Here is a 19,333-nt window from a genome sequence, read left to right on the forward strand (position 1 = left end):
TTACCCTTGTTTTTATAATGTGCCTGTAAATATTTTTGTCATAGCTAGGGGACATTATTTTAAATTTAAGAAAAATTAGATAATGATAATTACAAGGCATATTAATTCATAACCAGATAGACTAATAGTTTTGTTAATATTCTCTGCTGAACTATCTTTCTTTCTTTTTAAGCAAAATGTAACACTAGAAGCTATATTGCAGGTATGTTATTAATTTAATACTACCATCCTGAAATGATTTAAAATAGTTTTTTTTTTAATCTCTGAAATACACACTTGTTGTTGCAGAATGCCACAAGTGATAACCCTGTAGTCCAGTTGAGTGCTGTCCAGGCAGCAAGGTAAGGCTGGTCCGTACTTCCCTCCCTCGGGTGTTGTAGCTGACCATGCTCAAGTGGAGTGGCATAGTATATTTATGTTCACAGTTTGAGAGCCACAGCAATTCATTTCTTATATTTATTTTTATAGGAAACTGTTATCCAGTGACAGAAATCCACCAATTGATGACCTAATAAAATCTGGGATTTTACCGATTCTAGTCAAATGCCTAGAAAGGGATGATAAGTAAGTCTGAATCCGTCTACTCACTTTTTTCAGTTAACTTAAAATTTAAAATTGCTATTTTACTGAAGGGTTCAGTGGTGATTTGTTTTCACTAAGCTTGGATTTACTTTCGTTTTGAGATACTATAGACAAAACTAAGGCCTTGAGCATTTAAAGCAGGTGCTCTGCCACTGACCTGTATCCCTAGCCCTATGTTTTTTAAATTGTCATACAGTTCCATGTAATTTTCTTACTCTCTGATGGTATTTAAACATCACAAATAGTATTTGAGTCACCGTTTGCTTATGAGTCTATATATAGATTAGCCTCATGACTAGTCAGCATGAATGGTTTCCAGAACCATGTGGCTGTTCTTTACCCTGGGAACAGTCTCACTGATCACTGATCCTCTGAGTAATCTTTAATACCACTCCAGCCATGGTTAGTTGTCCTGTATCATGGGAGGGTACTCTTCTTACCCAGAAGAGAAGGGAGGGTAGTCCTTGGCATCTTAGAAACTTCTGTCCCCATTTCCATTTGTGTATAGACATTTCTCAGGGATGTGCATTAAACGCCATCAGTTTGAATTAACTTGGTTTGAACTCCAGAATTTTTTAAAACAAATACTATTTTTGCCTCTAGAACATACGGCCTGTAACAAAGATATTTTGCTAAATGTCCAAAAAATTTTTAGTTGATTCAATAAAAATAGTGATATATAAGTGCTGCCACTAAGGGCTTTTTGTATGTAAGAACACCTTGTGTTTCCACAGTAGCTGCCTTACTCCCTCTACCTCTAGGGCCATAACTGTGTCTGTTAATGCATTTGAGATAACCTCGGTAAACACTAAAATGTATTGATGGTGCAATAAGGAGTGAAAACAAAGCCACTTCCTTTTAGATTAATTTGACAAAGAGTAAGCCCAAATTTGAATTTTCATTATTCTCCTTGTGTCTTCCATCTGTATGTACACTCTGGTTACTGGCCTATCTGTAATCTGCCTGTTGTATGGGTCTGAATCTGCCCCTGTCCTTGTGTCTGTCCCTAACAAAGGGCTTTTACTCTGTATTGGTCAGCACAGTAAACATGGCATTGGGAAAGGGATGAGGAATTCAACTGACCCGGGCAAATAGTACTGCAAACACATGATCAAGCTGTATTCACAGGTTGTTTTCATCATTTATGGTGAATATTTGTGTGTGGAAGGTTGCTTCTAACCTGGTCAATATTTTCAGCAAGTGATTACCAAAACACACACACACACACACACACACACACACACACACACACACACACACACACACACAATTCTGGGTCAGGAGTGTGGAAGAGTACATAACTTAAGATTAAAGCTTTGCATTAGCTTAGGTTGTAAAAGCTGATTGCATGAACAATCCAAGGCATAGTAAGGTTGGTTACATCATTCTCTTAAAGGCAAATTAAATTTAAAGAGGCAAAACTCCTAGGGGCTAGCAGACTAAGTACACTGTCTTAAGTGATCTCAAGGGGAATTATCAGTGGAGCTATGAGGTCTGGAAAGTCTCAGTCTCTTTGGGATCAAGGGATACTTTAAGATGTGTCCTGTACTTATCACCTTAAAAAACTGCTATGTATTTTCCAGAGCAGAGTTTGAGCAAAGATTAATTTTATTCCAGCTGTTTAAAAAATGAAATTCCATTTTACATCTACCACTTAGACTCCTTTTTGTTCTTGGTTCCCAGCTCTGGGCCTTTAACCTCTTTTATCCATTTTACGTGCTGTTGACTCTAACTCTAACCCCCCCCCCCCCAAACTCCCCCTACTGGATCCTCATACAGGGCAGGCAGTACTCCACCATTGGACTATATCTCCAGCTTCTGTTTTAGCTTTTTGTTCATTGACCTGGGTGGGCCACTTTGAACTGGCTCTGTAGGCCAGGCAATCTGTGAACTTACCATCGTTCCTTTCCCCCCACTTGCTTCATATCTAAAATTGCAGGCCTGTACCCGGCTTTACTCCCCCCCCCCTTTTTTCCCATTACCCTCCCCTTTCTTCTGTCTGTCTATCTCCCCCCTCCTCTCTTTTTGAGACAGGGTCCTCACTGTGTAGCCCTGGCTAGCCTGGAGCTCACTATGTAGACTAGGCTAGCCTCCAGTTCACAAAGATGCACTTGCCTCCCAAATGCTGGGATTAAAGGTGTGTGTGACTATGCCTGACTTTACTCCTTTTCTCAGTAGAATAAATTCCAAGTTTTGAAGCCTAGAATTTGAGGTACAGATCATACTTCTTCCCCCCAACATTTACATGCACATAGTTTCTTTTTTTTTTTTTTGTGCATCCTTAACTTTAGCTTTCTTGATCTGTTTCTTACTGTCCATACATATTATCACCCCACCTGTGGTGTCCTTTTTAGTGTAGATTGTCAGTGCCTGCTGTCTAAAATCCAATTTAGAAGAGTGAATTTGAGTTTTACTTTCTTTGTTGGGTCTTTCATGACTGTCTCAGTCATAATACTTTAACTGCAGAATTATGCAGGCTTATAAATAGCTATAGTTGGTAATGTAACCCAAATGGTGTAGTGTACTCAGATGGAGGTCCCAGATTTAAGACTAGTCTGGAGGCTGCAGCTGTATTGAAGTGATGTGAGAACTTTGGCTCATACAGTGATCATGGGTTTCTCTGTATATACAAGGAATATTCGAGAGGTAAAGTTGTCATGACCCATTCATTAGATGTTTTTGAGTAAGAAGGAGTCAAGAGACATAATTGGCTAAGTGCTGCAGCTATTGGTGGACATAAAGAAGGCAGGTTTGTAGTGACTGTTTGAGAAGCAGTCAGATGGTTAGGTAGATAGAGATGGGCAGCTGGTGATGAATATAACAAGGTGAAATTGAAAGACCACATAAGAGGGTTGTATAGAGTTGAGGCTTGTAAGTTAAGGTGGTAGTTCCATGTCTAAAGGATTATTTTATTTTTAACAGTCCTTCATTACAGTTTGAAGCTGCTTGGGCACTAACTAATATAGCATCAGGAACTTCTGCACAGACTCAAGCTGTTGTACAGTCTAGTAAGTCAAATCTTTCTTTTTAATGGTGACAGTGGGTTTTATACTAATGACTGAATTTCATCTTAGACTATTTTAAAGTTACAGTATAAGTTTTTAATGTTACTTTAATGATTTTTTTTATCTTTTCCATAAGTATTATTAAACTGTCATAATTGTTATTTTGGACCGAGAAAGAGAATAGACTTTCAGGGTAGAGACCATCCCCTAATAACAGGATTGAAATGTTTTGTTTTTAATATCTTCTAAGTATGCTGAATAGCTTAGGCCCTTCATGTTACAGCATATACTTGTTTTGGGGTGTGGGGCAGGGCGGGGCAGGCCAGGGTCTTGGTGTGTAGCCGGGTCTGTCTTTGAGCTTTTTGTGTAGTCCCCACCTGATCTTAAATTCAGGATACTCCTGCTTCAGCGTTCTGAGTGCTGGGATTACAGGTGTCACACCTGGCTCACATACCCTGGTTCATTTTTCTTTTTTTTTTTTTTTTTTTCTTTTTTTTGTTTTTCGAGACAGGGTTTCTCTGTGTAGCTTTGCGCCTTTCCTGGAACTCAGTCCAGGCTGGCCTCGAACTCACAGAGATCCGCCTGGCTCTGCCTCCCGAGTGCTGGGATTAAAGGCGTGCGCCACCACCGCCCGGCTCATTTTTCTTTTTTTAATTGTGAGACAGGTCCTCACTGTGTATCCCTGGCTGACCTGAAACTTGTTATATAGACCAGGCTGACCTTAAACTCACAGAAATCAGCCTGCCTCTGCCTCCTAAGTCCTGGGATTAGAGGTGTGTGCCACTGTACGTGGTGCATTGGCAAACTTGCTTATTTTAAGATAAACTACTGTGATTTTGTGGCTGAAATTAACATAGCTTAGAAACTTTTCTAATTTGGTGCTAGTTATAGTAGTGAGCAAGTTTTTAGGAGGTAAGGTTAACTATAGAATTTTACTTTCATTATAAACTGAATTTATCAGTGGTGGAAATATAAATGCTTTGAATATTTGTTTGTTTGTTTTTTTCTTAAAAAAAGCTACTCCTGGAGTTTGCCGTGTGTCCCCAGTTCTTCACCTAGATGAAATGAGGAGAGAAGAGCTTGCATACAATGACTTGTACACACATGTTCACAGCAGCATCAGTCATAGTTACTCAGAAGTCCACTATTAATGGATCAATAAAATGTATGCAGCAGGATATTATTTAACAGTCTAGAAGAGTAAAGCATTGGTACCTGTGACATCATAGGTGAACTGCAAAGTCATGAAGTGAGAGAAATCAGTCATAAAAAAATCATATTCAGTGTGATTTCTTTGAAATGTCCAGAATCGACAACTGCGTAAATAGAAAAGGCAGCTGTTTAATGAGTGCCCGGTTCTGGGGTGCTGAATACTAGAAGAGGAAGTAGTTTGTGGTTGCTAGAGATAGGAGAGCTCTTTGAGGAGTGACGGGCATGTAGTTCTGCAGAAGTGCTAATAATTAGCATATATTTACAGTGATACATTCTTCTAAAGTATAAGTTATTTTTAATGAAAAGGCCAAGTACATTATCTAAGTAGTGTAGAAGTAGAGCTAAATATCCTAGAGCTAGCACAAGAGTAGAAAGTTTAAGAAAAAGTGAACTTATTTTGAGATTGGTTATAATGATAATGTGTAGGGTATAATAGAGTAAGAAATTTAGGGAGTAGAGAGATTTCTCCACAGTTAAGAGCACTGACTACTTTCCCAGGGGATCCAGGTTCCATTCCTAGTGCGTGCACACGCATGCATGTACACACACACACCAGCTCACAGCCATCTGTAACTCCAGTTCTAGAGGCACCCTCTTCTGGCCTCCACAGACACTTGTAATGCACAGATATATACATGTAGGCCAAACACCCATACATATAAAAAATAAAGATAGAATAAGAATTGTGATTATTTTAAATTATTTGGTAAATATGGTTAATAGGTTTTGATTAATCATATATTAGGCATTAGAATTATATTGAAAATAAGTATTATGGTTCAGGATACATGTTTGAGATGGGATCTTTTAAAAATTAAAAGATTTCATGCATTTTTTTTAGTTGATGGCATAGTGGCATGCTTTGGGCTCTGTTGGGTGCTTTATTGCTCAAGTATTAGCAGGTTAAAAGTACTGAAATTAGTTATTTTTGTGTATCCTTGCCACATTTGTGCAATGAACTGTGAATATTTTATTAAGCTACTTGGGTTGGAATCTGTGAACACAGTAGATAACCCAGTTTTTCTTACGTACAGATGCAGTGCCACTTTTTCTGCGACTCCTCCATTCCCCACATCAGAATGTTTGTGAACAAGCGGTGTGGGCTTTGGGAAACATTATAGGTAAGTTGAATTTAGGTTTGAAAAGACTTGACTTGAGAATCTTAAATTAACTTTTTTCCTACATTGGCATAGCCATTATACACTATGTTTCCTCTGAATTTCATGTGAGTTGACTGTATTCATAAACATTTGTAAGGTGGTTCTTAAGTGTAAAAGGAATATGTAATTTGTGTCAGTAGTGGTTAAATTTGTGTTCCTCAAATCAAAATCGTGGAAAGCAACGCTTGATGTCCGACTAATGGTGAGGAAACATAGAGCATCAGTGTCCCAACATGAGCCATTGCACACATTTCAGACTTTCTCATCCTGACTGTAATTTTTTTTTAAATACAATTTTCATTTCTGTAGGTGATGGTCCTCAATGTAGAGATTATGTCATATCACTGGGAGTTGTCAAACCTCTTCTGTCCTTCATCAACCCCTCCATTCCCATCACCTTCCTTCGGAACGTCACATGGGTCATTGTCAATCTCTGCAGGAATAAGGACCCTCCACCGCCTATGGAGACAGTTCAGGAGGTAAATGCAGAATTGTAAAGGCGAGATGGTTTATTTCCCTGTTTAAGCTTTATTCATACACAGGGAATATAATGAGCATATACTGATTTCATTAAAAGTATGAAGGTTCTTTTGTTTTTAAGTATAAGTCAAGTTGGGTGTTGCACAAAAGTAAAAAGAATGTCAGTCCATTTTAATGCATTATTTTCATGAAGAGAAAATGTTAATTCAGTGGGGGAGGGGGGAGCCAGTTTTGCTGTATTGCCTTATGGATTTAATGCTAAGAAATATGCAAATAATTTGAGTGAATTTGCATTCAGTCCATTGATTTCTGACAAAATTGATGTTCTTAGAAATGTGGTCTACTTTAAATTTTAAAAATCCTATAAAACCTTTAATCTAGCTCGACTGTATAGAGAGTTGGTGACTCTGTGTCTCTATAGTCGTCAGTGTCTGTACCATCTGTTAAGACACTGTTCTTAGTGTGAGCCCCTCCCAGCCATTTTCAGTCGCTCTAGACTGTAAAGAGCTATTAGGCTCAGGGTCAACAAACAAACGTTGTACCTTGTACTGGTTGTCATTTTCTTGACGAAAGCCATTGTTCTTCTCAAGCAGCTTATTGAAGAAACATTTAGACAATAACTGTGGAAAGTAATTTCTCTTGACTATTACTGTATGCTGACATCTCCATTCTTCTCACCTGACATTTTATGTCATAAATAAGATCTCTGGAAATAATAGACTTTCTTTTAAAGGAGTATTAATCTTGGTCAGATTTATTTGGATCTTTTAATTAGACACTTGAAATATGCTTTTTTTTATTTTTCAGATTGAATTTATTAAAATAGATATTCAAACAAATTTCACATGGTTTTTAAGTAGTTACTGCTTTTTGTGTCGCAGTGTGTTTTTATAAAGACATGTCCATCAACTAGTGTTACTATTTATCTTCTCTCCTCAGATTTTGCCAGCTCTGTGTGTCCTCATATACCATACGGACATAAATGTGAGTAAAGTGGTGTTGTCGGTGTGGGTTTGTCTCTTGATGGGACCAGAAGTGGTTTTTAAATGAGTGCTGGAGTATAGTCTGTCTGTCTGACCGTCCATCCGCCGTCCATCCGTGTATGTGTGTGTGTGTGTGTGTCTGTCTGTCTGTCTGTCTGTCTCGCTCTTTCTGTGGTTTTGGAGAATGAGAGTAAGTTTAAATCAGATTAATACAATTTTTGTTTTTAATCTTTCTGTCGGCAAATGTGCTGATTTGTTGATCTGTGAAGTGATTAAAGACAGAGGTCTCTCTTTCTGTGCATTCACTTTCCAAAGTTTCAGTCTTAAAATGTTAAATGAGCCGGGCGGTGGTGGCGCACGCCTTTAATCCCAGCACTCGGGAGGCAGAGCCAGGCGGATCTCTGTGAGTTCAAGGCCAGCCTGGACTACCAAGTGAGTTCCAGGAAAGGAGCAAAGCTATACAGAGAAACCCTGTCTCGAAAAACAAAAAACAAACAAACAAACAAAAAAAAACCAAAAAAAAATGTTAAATGAAAAACTTCAGAATAAATTATTAGTACATTTTAAATAATTTTATAGTATATGGCTATCATTGCTCTATTTTATCATTAATTGTTAATTTCTTTATCTGCCTTATTTGCTAATTAAACTATCTGATATGTATGTATAAGAAAACATACATATCTATCTATGTATATGTATAGATATGCTGTGCTGTCTCAGGCATCCATGTGGGGTATTATAACTTGTCCCCACAAATGGGGGGGCTGCTATAGTGTTTTTTTTATGACCACTATGGTCATACAAAACTAATTGCCATGACAGAAGTAAAGCTAGATCCATGGCCTATACTATGATCTCACAAACATACAACGTGATGTAAACACAAACAAGAAAGTATAATAGAGAAATAACCAAAGTGCTGACTATGGAAGTCCATTTAATTTTATTTGGCAAATTCAAAAATAATACCAAGGAAGTAACATTTGAAATGAATATTATAAGAGCCAGGTGTGGTGGTATATACCTATAATCCTAGCACTTGGGAGGCAGAGGAAAAGGATCAGGAGTTCAAAGCCAGCCTGAGTTACATGAGATCTTGTCAAAAGAAAACAAAACCCACAACAAAACAAAGTACTTTTAGCATTATAAAATACAAGGAAATTGTGGCAAGAATGGTCACGATGACATCTATCTTTGGTTTAAAATGTGTGGAACACTGTTTTATACACTTGCCATATGTCAATCCGTTTAGTTTATAAAAAGTCCTATGACATGATATTTCTGTCTGAAGTCATAGAGTTAGCTTGAGTGGTTTGTTGTTTTTGTTTGTTTGTTTGTTGTTTTGTCAGTGTGAGCCTCGTTTCAGGAACACAGGAAGTGTATTGAGAACTTGAATACACTGAGGTTTTAGAGAGTACAATAGACAGTGAGTGACTCAAGCTTGAAGTGGAGTTCATCTGCAATCTTGAGTCCTATGTTTAAAATCTTTGGGCTTTGCCTTGTAATGAGTGAGGCCTATAGAAGGTTTTCTGATAGATAAGTGAAACATTTATATGTGTAACAGCCAGCTCAGAAAACGTATGACTTGTAGCAGGGAAATTTTACGAAGGCAGAGTTATTTACTTATAATAACTTGAGGTTGATGAAAGCGTGAACAGTAGTAATAGGCACAGCTAAGGAAAGTGACCAAAATTATAGAACTTTTTCTGTGAGAGTATTTTCCAGCATAGATTGAAGATTGCAGATTATGAGGGACTGATGAAAACATGGGCATTGAATAAGATTTCATAGGTGAGGCTGTATTTTAGAAAGTGCTAAAATTCAGCCCGAAGGAGCTCCTTGTGTTTGAAATTTTGAAGCAAGGAACGGAGAACTGACAAAGCAGTGTAAGTGTAACAGATGTTAAGATCACAGACCCTGTGGCTCGTTCTCCCCCCCCCCCCCCCCCCATCAGGTCACACCCCTCTGCTGTCCACCCCTTAGAACAAAGGACTGACAGACATCTGCTGTGTCTCAGGCTAGGCGGGAAAGCAAGTCCTCTACACCCCCTATCCACCACCCCAGTGGAAAGTTGGTTAGAAAGCAATCTGCTGTGGCCTTAGCACCCCTCACTAGCAGCTGCAAGAGAAGCTTATGGTCCTGCCTAGTGCCTGCCTCTGTGCACAGGCCCCACCAAACTGGGTCATATGATAGGAAGTCTGCATGCCCCTCTGGCAACCTATAAAAATCAGAAACTCCCTTTGTTCTGAGGATTTTTTAAGGCTCTTTGCTTTGGAACCCTTGTCATACTTTTTATGTCCTTTAACTCTCCTGCTGAGACTCCTTTGGGAATTGAAGGGGAGACTGTCTTTGTTCAAGGTCCCATCATGATTGTCCATGCTCTGTATCTTCTAATATATTCCCACTTCAAGGCCCGGGCATGCACACACCCCACCCCCATTTGTGGTTGGGAGGCTTTCTTGTTCTTTCCTAATTAGTGAAACTCATTCTGAAAGGTAGTCTTATGTTGACTCCTTTCATGAACCCACTATTTCTTTTTTTCCTTTTAAGTCAGAGCAATAGATATATAAGATTTGAATTGGATAAGGCAGTGGTCAAACAGATTGTAGATCATACAGGGCCTTGGATAAAATAATAAAGCTCACATAGCTGTAGTTGGAGAATTTCTCTCCAGCTCCCGCCAAGTCCCGCCAGTCCCGGAGCCCACTTATAAAATAAACACACAGACTCTTATATTATTTAAACTGTTCAGCCATTAGCTCAGGCCTACCATTGTCTAGCTCTTACTCTTATACTAAGCCCATTTCTGTTAATCTGTATGTTGCCACGTGTTCCGTGGCTTTACCTGTTGCCTCTACATGATGCTCCCTGAACCGTGTCTCCTCCCCTCTGCCTTCCTCTCCTTTTGCTCTCTCCTCTCTGCTAGTCCCGCCTATACTTCCTGTCTGGCTACTGGCTAATCATTGTTTTATTTATACAGAGCAATATCCACAGCACATAGCCTTTTTATATTGGTGATAGCAAAGTTAGGAATAAGTGGTCGAAATTACATTCTGTATTCCTAACTCATACTTTGTAAGGAAAGTAGATTTTAGGGGGGAATGATAGAGTTAAGAAGGCAGATTGGTAGTACATTTTTGGTAGACACAGGAGAAAATTAGCCAGTGCTTGAGCTAAGGATTAGGAAGTAAGAAAGTGTGGATGACTTTAGATATGCTTAGGTTGAAAGTTTGCTGGATTTGATATGTATGGTGAGGGAAAGAAGTCAGGAGTACCAGCTTTCTAACTTGGATTTTAGGATAGCTATGACAACACAAACATCAGCAAGAGAAGCTTGAGGTCACAGGACTAAAGATGGATGAGATGACAGCTAAAGAGAGTGAGGGAGGGTAGATGGGGGTCATGGAAACAGTCAGGTGACTTTGTACCTGTAGTAGACGGTTGTGAGGCATTAGAAATCCACCTGCACCTGCTGTTAAGGGTCACAGGGGAGTCTAGAGGGCCAGTTCGTGTGTTTGCTTCTTACCTGCTGTGTTGCTGAAAGTTCATTTGCAATTGTAATTCTGCAGTGTCCGGCTTTCCTGCCTGTTTTAAATGTGTTCAGGGATAGTGCAGTGTCACATTAACATCCGACACCAACCTAACCTCTTTTATAGTAATATAAAGGAAAGTTAACAATTTTAGCAGACCATTTATGTGCCAAGACTTAGTATTTAGTGACAGGTGACTTGGGGGGGGTCCCAAAGACCACTTCCCATTGGATGATTTAGTAGAATGACTCATGACTCAGAAAGCTGTCTACACTCATGCTTGTCATTACATCAAAAGGATACAGGTTAGACATCACCAGGATAGACAGTTTAGTGTACATTACAGATCTGCTGCTGCTGCTGTTGTTGCTTTTTGTTGGTTTGATCTCCTGGTTACTGAAAGTAGTGTGGTGGAAGTTCCTAATTGTGGGTATTCGTGGTGATTGCCTGTAATATCAACCTTGGAAGGTGAAGGGAAGTGGATCAGGAATATAAAAGGCCAGCCTCTGTTTAAAAAACAGTAACAGAGGCAGGGCAGTGGTGGATGCTACACGCCTTTCATCCCAGCACTCGGGAGGCAGAAGCAGGCGGATCTCTTGAGGTTGAGGCCAGCCCGGACTACAGAGAGTTCTAGGACATCCACAGTGGTTAGACAGAAAACCCTGTCTTTAGAAACCAAAAAAAAGAAAACAAATAAACAAAGCAGTAACAGAACAAACCTCTCCTGCTGTTAGGTTTTTGAGATATTTTTCTTGTATATTATCTATTTTATAATGGCAATTGCAGTGTTATTTGGTGAATAGATGTTTGTAACTATTGCATCTTCATTAATTTAATGTCATAAAGTGTCTTTTGCATTTGTTTTCAGCTAAATTCTACTGTTCTCTTAAGAGAATTGCAGCCTCTACTTTCTTTTTCTGTTTATTTGGTGGTTTAAAAACTTTATTTTAGATATATCTTGTATAGATTGTAGTTAGTTTTCATTTAAAAAGCTAATTGAGGGCTCTACGCAGGATGTCGTTGCATAGTGGTAAAGTGCTTGCCTTCTATATACAAGGCTCTGTTTAACCCCAACACAGCAAAGAAGAGTTTAATTTTATATCATTTATGCTTTGTTCTAGTAGCCATCTGTATACTTCCTTCTTTTTAAATACCTTTGTGTAGCTTGAGTTTTCCTGCCTGGCCCACAGTCAGGACAAATCTCTCTCACCTGCCAGTCCCACAGCCTCTCAGACCCAACCAAGTAAACACAGAGACTTATATTGGTTTCAAACTGTATGGCCGTGGCAGGCTTCTTGCTAACTCTTCTTACAGCTTAAATTAATCCATTTCCATAAATCTATACCTTGCCACATGGCTCGTGGCTTACCGGCATCTTCACATGCTGTTTCTCGTCGTGGCGGCTGGCAGTGTCTCTCTCACCCAGCTTCCTGTTCTCTCTGTTCTCCTCTCTGTTAGTCCCACCTATACTTCCTGCCTGGCCACTGCCAATCAGTGATTTATTCATTGACCAATCAGTAACACATTTGACATACAGACCATCCCACAGCACCTTTGCTTTGTACTCCTTTACCTGTTCAGTGATTGTTGGGCTTATTCTCTTTGCTTCATCTCGGTCTTTGCATCTGTAGACTGTAGTCATTTACATGTTTGGGGGTATTCCCACCATTATACACATTTTTCTTCAACTCTACTCTTTCTTAATAAGTAGCTTAAGTATTTTATTTGTCTGCAACTAAGTTGTTAACCCTTTATTAATGAAAATATACAAAGAATAGTATTGCAATTTTTGGTTAGATTTAAGTCAGACATTCATTAATAAGGAATCTTCAAATGTGAATACCCCAGAAATGTCCATAAGCCATCTGGTCTCAGTAACTGTTTCTGAATATCACTTTACTTTGGAAGGTTTGGCAAACATTTGAATTAAAACTCAAGAGTTTTCCAAAATAAAGCCATAATTAATAAAACTATTCTATATTAAACTAAAACAATTTTAATTAAACTGCCTTTTCAAAACAATAGTAAAGGAAACAAGGCATTTTGTAAATGTGGTGCTGAATAAGTCACAGTAAAAATATATGTGTACTTCTACCTCCTCAACACAGAGGCTGCTCCCTGCTCACAGCCTCGGAACCAAGGCAAACAACAGCCAATAACACCATGCAGGGTGGTGCCAAAATCAGGCTCTCACAGTTGAACACGAACACCTTAGGATAGTTTGGGGGAACTTGGTCAAAGGATTCAGACTCTTTGTTGCAATGGATGAGAAGGTAAAGTGGCTCCTCCCAAGGAGCAGTGCTGCAAGGCCTGGCCCAGCCCTGTTCTCCCTGTGTTCAACCTGATCTTCAGTTCATTCCGGGGGAACTTTTCCCTGTAGAAGTTCACTGTCTAGGGAGCTCCATGACTGTATGAATGAGGTGAGCACAGACTCCACAGGGTATTTTAAGGCTGTATTTTTTAGCACAGTTAGGCAGAGTCTGTGTGTTGATGGCCCGTCTCCAGTTTGTTCTAATCTCTCACCATGTATTTGCAGCTTCAGGACTGCAGACCTTCCCTACATCATCATAATCATGTCTACTGTCCATCCTAACTTATGATTCAATTTCTGTGTCTGGAAACAATCCCTGTATTTAACAATAATACCTACACATAAAACAATCTACTGTTACAACTTATATGGTCATCAAACATTAATGATCTTCCATAGACCAAGAAAATGTTTCTCACTGTAATGGTTGTGCATCAAATTTGTACTCAGACTCCCCAAGATCAAAAAGTTTTGCTCAATACAAATAATAACTTCACACACACAGACACGCTTGTACACACACTCTTCTCACAGAGCTGTGCTGAGTGCCACTGAAGGCATTCTTTACTAAACTGCTGCTCCAGGTACTTTTGTTTGGAAGGCCTATCACCATGCAGCACAGCTGTTTTCAACCTCACTTTTTCCTGGGACTCTGGATGACACAGGTGTCAGCTGTGTTGTTCTGCTGCAAGTTCCTAGGCTTTGTTCCTTTTTGTTATTATTGTTATTCAATGTCTTAGTCATTGTTCTACTGCTGTGAAGAGACACCACAACCATAGCAACTCTTATAAAGGAAAACATTTAATTGGGGTTACTTACAGTTTCAGAGGTTCAGTCCATTGTCAGCATGGTAGGTAGCATGGTGGCATGCAGGCAGACATGGTGCTGGAGAAGTAGCTGAGAGTTCTACATGCGAATCCTCAGTAGCAGTATAAGAGAGATACTGAGCCTGGCTTAGGCTTTTGAAAACCCAAAGCCCACCCTCAGTGACATGGTTCCTCCAATAAGGCCACACCCACTCCAACAAGGCCATACTACCTAAGCCTTCGAAACTATTGCCACTCCCTGATGACTAAGCATTCAAATATATGAGCTTATTGGAGGGGAGGGCATTCTTATTCAAACCATCACAGTCCACTCTCTGGCTCCCATAGGCTTGTAGCCATATCATAATGTGAAAATGTGTTCAATCCAGCTTCAAAAGTCCCATAGTTTATAACAGTCTCAACACTGTTTAAAAGTCAAAAGTTCATGCCGGGCGGTGGTGGCGCACGCCTTTAATCCCAGCACTTGGGAGGCAGAGCCAGGCGGATCTCTGTGAGTTCGAGGCCAACCTGGGCTACCAAGTGAGTTCCAGGAAAGGCGCAAAGCTACACAGAGAAACCCTGTCTTGAAAAACCAAAAAAAAAAAAAAGTCAAAAGTTCAGGTACGCAGTGGTGGTGCATGCCTTTAATCCCAGCACTCAGGAGGGAGAGGCAGGTGGAGCTCTGAGTTCGAAGCTAGCTTGGTCTGCAGAGCTAGTTCCAGGACAGCCAGGGCGACACAACACAGAGAAACCCTGTCTTGAAAAACAAAAAAAAAAGTGGGGTGGGGTGGGGTGGGGCAGATCCCATACTTACAATGGCACAGAATATACATTATTTTTCCAAAAGGGAGGAAAGGGAGCATAGTGAAGAAATACTGTACCAAAATAAGAATGAAAACCAGCAGAGCAAACTCCAAATTCTGCATTTCTGAGTCTGATGTCAAAGTGCTCTTCAGATCTCCAACTCCTTCCAGCTTTGTTGACTATATCATACTTTCTTTCCCTTGGGCTGGTTCCACACCCAGTCTGCAGCTTTCCTTGGCATGTATCCCATGGCTCTGACATCTCCAACATCTCGAGGTCTCCAAGGTAAACCAGGCTTCACCTTCATAGCTTCACACAATGGCCTCCATGCAGGAATACCTTTGACACACACTTGGCTTCAGCAGCTTTCCTTAGTCAGGGAGGGAGATTCCACAACCCATCTTTTGCATCCTTCATACTAACGTCAGAACCACATGGCCAAAGCTGCCAAGTTCTGCTGCTTGTTGCGGCTGGAGCTTGGCCCCCTTGTCCAGTTGCATTTGCATCAGCTTTCTGTTTTCAGTGGTTTCCTTCACTTCTTAAGGTTTTCTTTAATTCCTTGTACAAGTTGGAAGCTTAGCTGGGTAGAGTCTTGCTCCAAGGTCACCACTCCCTTTATGTCATTTAGCATCGGACTTTGAACTTTTTATCTCCTTGAACACTGGACTTAGCTCCATTACATTTCCTTGTTTCTCTTTTCTCTTCAAATTGCACATTTTATATTTCTCCTTGTTAAGCTTGCTTGTTCATCATAGATCTGCATAAGAATGACCACTAAAAACCACACAACACAATCAATACTAGCCTGTCTTGAAAACACCTCTGCTAATGCCATTAATGGAAAACTCATCAGTTCAGTGTCAGGCAGATTGGGGGCGAGGTGCGGGGGGTAGGGGTGGCAAGAGCAGGAAACAGCCACATTCTTTGCCAAAATATCACAAGAATGGTCTCAAGGCCACTTACTAATATTCTTCTATTCTGAAAACTCTTGAGCCAGGCTGTCATAATCTACATTGCTTTCAATACCACTGTCTTTCATGCTCTTACTAGTTTGGCCTATTAAGCCCCGCTTAAAGTATTCAATTGCTTTCCTAATCCAAAGTCCACATTCTGCCAACAAGCTGTGTGGTATGGCCTGTCACAGCAATACCCCAGTTCCTGGTACTAATTTCTGTGTTAATCACTGTTCCATTGCTGTGAAGAGACGCCATGAGCACAGCAACTCTTATAAAAGAAAGCATTTAATTAGGGCTTGCTTACAGTTTGAAGGTTTAGTTCATTGTCAGCATGGTGGGAGCATGGTGGCATGCAGGCAGACATGGTGCTGGAGAAGTAGCTGAGAGCTTGCATCTTGATCCACATACATGAGACAGAGAAGAGAGAGACACTGGGCCTGGCTTGGGCTTTTGAAACTTCAGCACCCACCCCCAAAGACAGACTTCTTCCAGCAAGGTCACACCTACTCCAACAAAGCCATACCTCCTAATCTTTCGAAAGTAGTGTCACTCCCTGATTACTAAACATTCAAATATATAAGCCAACGAGGGGCCATTCTATTCCAATAACCACACTTAGATTGCATGGTTTCTTTTGATATAGCTCTTGAGTTCCTTCTGGTTTTAATCTCTGTAATGCCTTCCCTGACAGTTTCTGTTTCAAACATGTACATAATAGCTCCCCTCTCTTCCCCTCTCACTCTTTGCTCTTTTCATCTCATGCAGGCTTGAAATAAGTCCAGATCCAAATTAGTATTGAAGTGTTTTCTTCTTATAGGTGATTTGAAATTGTGTTCTCATGATTCTTAGTAATGCTAAAGGTATAGATTATGTGTGGTTTTATCTGCTCCTCTGACTTGTATGCATGCCTTCTTGAAGGATATGTGAATTCAGGTAACTGCTTTTAAAAACTTAAGGCAACAAGATGTCTTTAATTGAGACCCTTAGTAGAAAGGCCTCTGGAAGAGCGGTGCTTTGGCTGCTGTGAAGACACCAGGGAGAACCACACACTAGCTCTGTGTTCAGAATCAGTTCACCAGATCTCTTCAGATGGATGAGGATGTGGCTTCATTTGAGTTTTGGGGTCTTGTGCAGCGTAGGCTGCTCACACTCACTGTGTAGCTGAGGGTGACTCTTCCTCCTGGTTCCATTTCTCAAGTATTGTCATCACAGACTTGTGCCATTACAGTCAGCACAACGTGATTGTGCTTCAGGCTTTTCATTTGAGGACCTGCGTCAAGGTTCAAGTGCTTGAATCATTCCTTAACCTGTTCATTTTAGTAGTCTGAAAAATGGTGTTGCTGAACATACTTAAAAACCAGTAAAATGGATATATGATTATTTTGAGGTTCTTCTAGACTTGAAGCAGCACTGTGTTTTGGCCTTAACTTGTACATGAATAATAGATCACAATTATTTTTGGACTCAGGGAGAATTTTCTGCTTGTCTAACAATTTTTATGTATTTTATGTCTGTGTGTTATGTATATGTATGAGTGCTGCACCTGTGTGGAGGTCAGAGGTTAACTTTGTCTACTTGGTTCTCTCCTTCCAACTTTATGTGGCTTTCAGGGATCGAACTCAGGTCACCAGGCTAGCTTGCAAGCTTTTTGCTTGCTAAGTTTTCTTGCCAACCCATTATTTCTATTTTTATCTATCTGATACATAAAGTCAGAAACTGGAAAACAAGTATCCTAGACTTCTGTCTTGTGTTTATGAAGGGTGATCACAGGTAAGCCCTGAGAAAAAGATCAAATTTGTACCTGTCATATACAAAGATACCTTTGCCACCAAGATAAAGTAGAAAAGTCTTTATTTTTCTATTACAACTCCTGGAATACCTTTTTCCTGTTTGTACTTCTTGTAGATCCTTGTAGACACTGTTTGGGCTCTGTCATACTTGACAGATGGAGGAAATGAGCAGATACAGATGGTTATTGATTCAGGGGTTGTACCCTTCCTCGTGCCCCTTCTGAGCCACCAGGAAGTGAAAGTTCAAGTAAGTATTTTCATTTTTTTTTTCTCATATAAGATTTTTCTTTTTATGACCAACCTTTCTACAACCAACCTTCAGTTAAAGTCCAACAGCATGCACCTCAGGATTGCCCTAGCTCATTTTCTGAACCCAAATTTGCTCATTTGCTTAATTTTTCAGGTTTTCAGTTACATTAAGCCATTAAACATAGACCTGCATGCATTCCATTGTCATTTCCACCAGATAGAAATGAAACTACTGGTCTCCACAAATTGCTTTTCTTCTGTTGTCCTGTTAGGAGACAGCATGGTGCTTGTCTGATGCCTATATTCTCCTTCATCCCCTGTGTTGAATCCCTGGGTTCTCATCTCCTTCTGTTGGATGCTTAGGCTCTTCCTTCATCCAATTCTGTCATAGGACGTTTTTCTTCTCACTTAAGCTTTCACTCTGCCTCTCCTTAACTCTCTGTCTCTGGGATGGTTTCAGTAGCCTTTCAACTGCATACCCTCTGACTCTGCTCTGATCAGGGGTAGGTGTTTATAAGTCTGCTCACCTGCTTCTCTGCCAAAGTGATTTTCTAACTACAAATACATACTGACCCAGGATAACATTAAATATAGGAAAAACAGGACTGTATTAAGTGATAAACACAACTGTGTGCTGATTCAGGACCATATTAAAATCTGTGGTGCCAGTTTGATAAGAATAACTGTTTTAAAAATAGAACTTTATGATTTTTTTATTTTTGTGTGTTTTGGGGGGCAAGGGGGTTGGGGGTTTTTTGTTTTTGTTTTTGTTTTATTTTGTTTTTTGAGAAAGGGTTTCCTCTGTGTAGTCCTGGCTGTTTTTGAACTTGCTCTGTAGACCAGGCTGGTCTCAAACTCACAGAGATCAGCTGCCTCTGCTTTCCAAGTGCTGGGATTAAAGGCATGTGCCACTACTGCCAGGCCTAAAAAACTTTTTTCTAACAAATTTTCACATAATTTTTCTGTGGAGTTCCTATTTCCACAAGAGATGGTTGTTTAAATGTCATTGCTTAGTTTGGTTATGGCTTTGTTGTAGGGATGAAATAAATGTTAATCATTTGCTCCTCACATTCCTCAGAGTTATGAAAAATACAGAAATGACAATTTCATTATAAACATACTTAAAACATTTTATCCTTACTGTAGACTGCAGCACTCAGAGCAGTTGGGAACATAGTGACTGGCACTGATGAGCAGACCCAGGTGGTTCTCAACTGCGATGTCCTGTCCCACTTCCCAAACCTCTTGTCACACCCGAAAGAGAAAATCAATAAGGTAAAGGCTCACACTGTTCCTCCTGCTGTCTGTGATAGTTTCCTTGTTGCTGTTACCATGTGTTTTCTCATTGAGAGAGAATGGTTGTAAGTGAATCTTAATCTTTTATAATTGTTTTAGATTCTGTTTCCTTTAGTCCTACTATCATCACAGAATAAAAAATATTTTGGACTGTTTATGTGTTTTA

General features: G+C 39.9%; 1 protein-coding gene across 1 annotated transcript in view; it reads left to right on the forward strand.

Moving 5' to 3' along the window:
• Kpna3 (karyopherin subunit alpha 3) overlaps positions 1 to 19,333 on the forward strand; it is an 82,171-nt gene that overhangs the window by 54,853 nt on the left and 7,985 nt on the right. Inside the window, exons 4-12 of the mRNA XM_052733015.1 lie at positions 173 to 202; positions 289 to 341; positions 469 to 564; positions 3,505 to 3,590; positions 5,834 to 5,920; positions 6,269 to 6,438; positions 7,379 to 7,423; positions 17,738 to 17,869; positions 19,018 to 19,146. Coding sequence (XP_052588975.1) covers positions 173 to 202; positions 289 to 341; positions 469 to 564; positions 3,505 to 3,590; positions 5,834 to 5,920; positions 6,269 to 6,438; positions 7,379 to 7,423; positions 17,738 to 17,869; positions 19,018 to 19,146 — 828 coding nt within the window. The remainder of the gene's footprint in view (positions 1 to 172; positions 203 to 288; positions 342 to 468; positions 565 to 3,504; positions 3,591 to 5,833; positions 5,921 to 6,268; positions 6,439 to 7,378; positions 7,424 to 17,737; positions 17,870 to 19,017; positions 19,147 to 19,333) is intronic.

The sequence above is a fragment of the Peromyscus californicus genome, unplaced genomic scaffold (assembly GCF_007827085.1).
Source record: "Peromyscus californicus insignis strain IS unplaced genomic scaffold, ASM782708v3 Scaffold_12__1_contigs__length_115047231, whole genome shotgun sequence".
Lineage (NCBI taxonomy): Eukaryota > Metazoa > Chordata > Mammalia > Rodentia > Cricetidae > Peromyscus > Peromyscus californicus.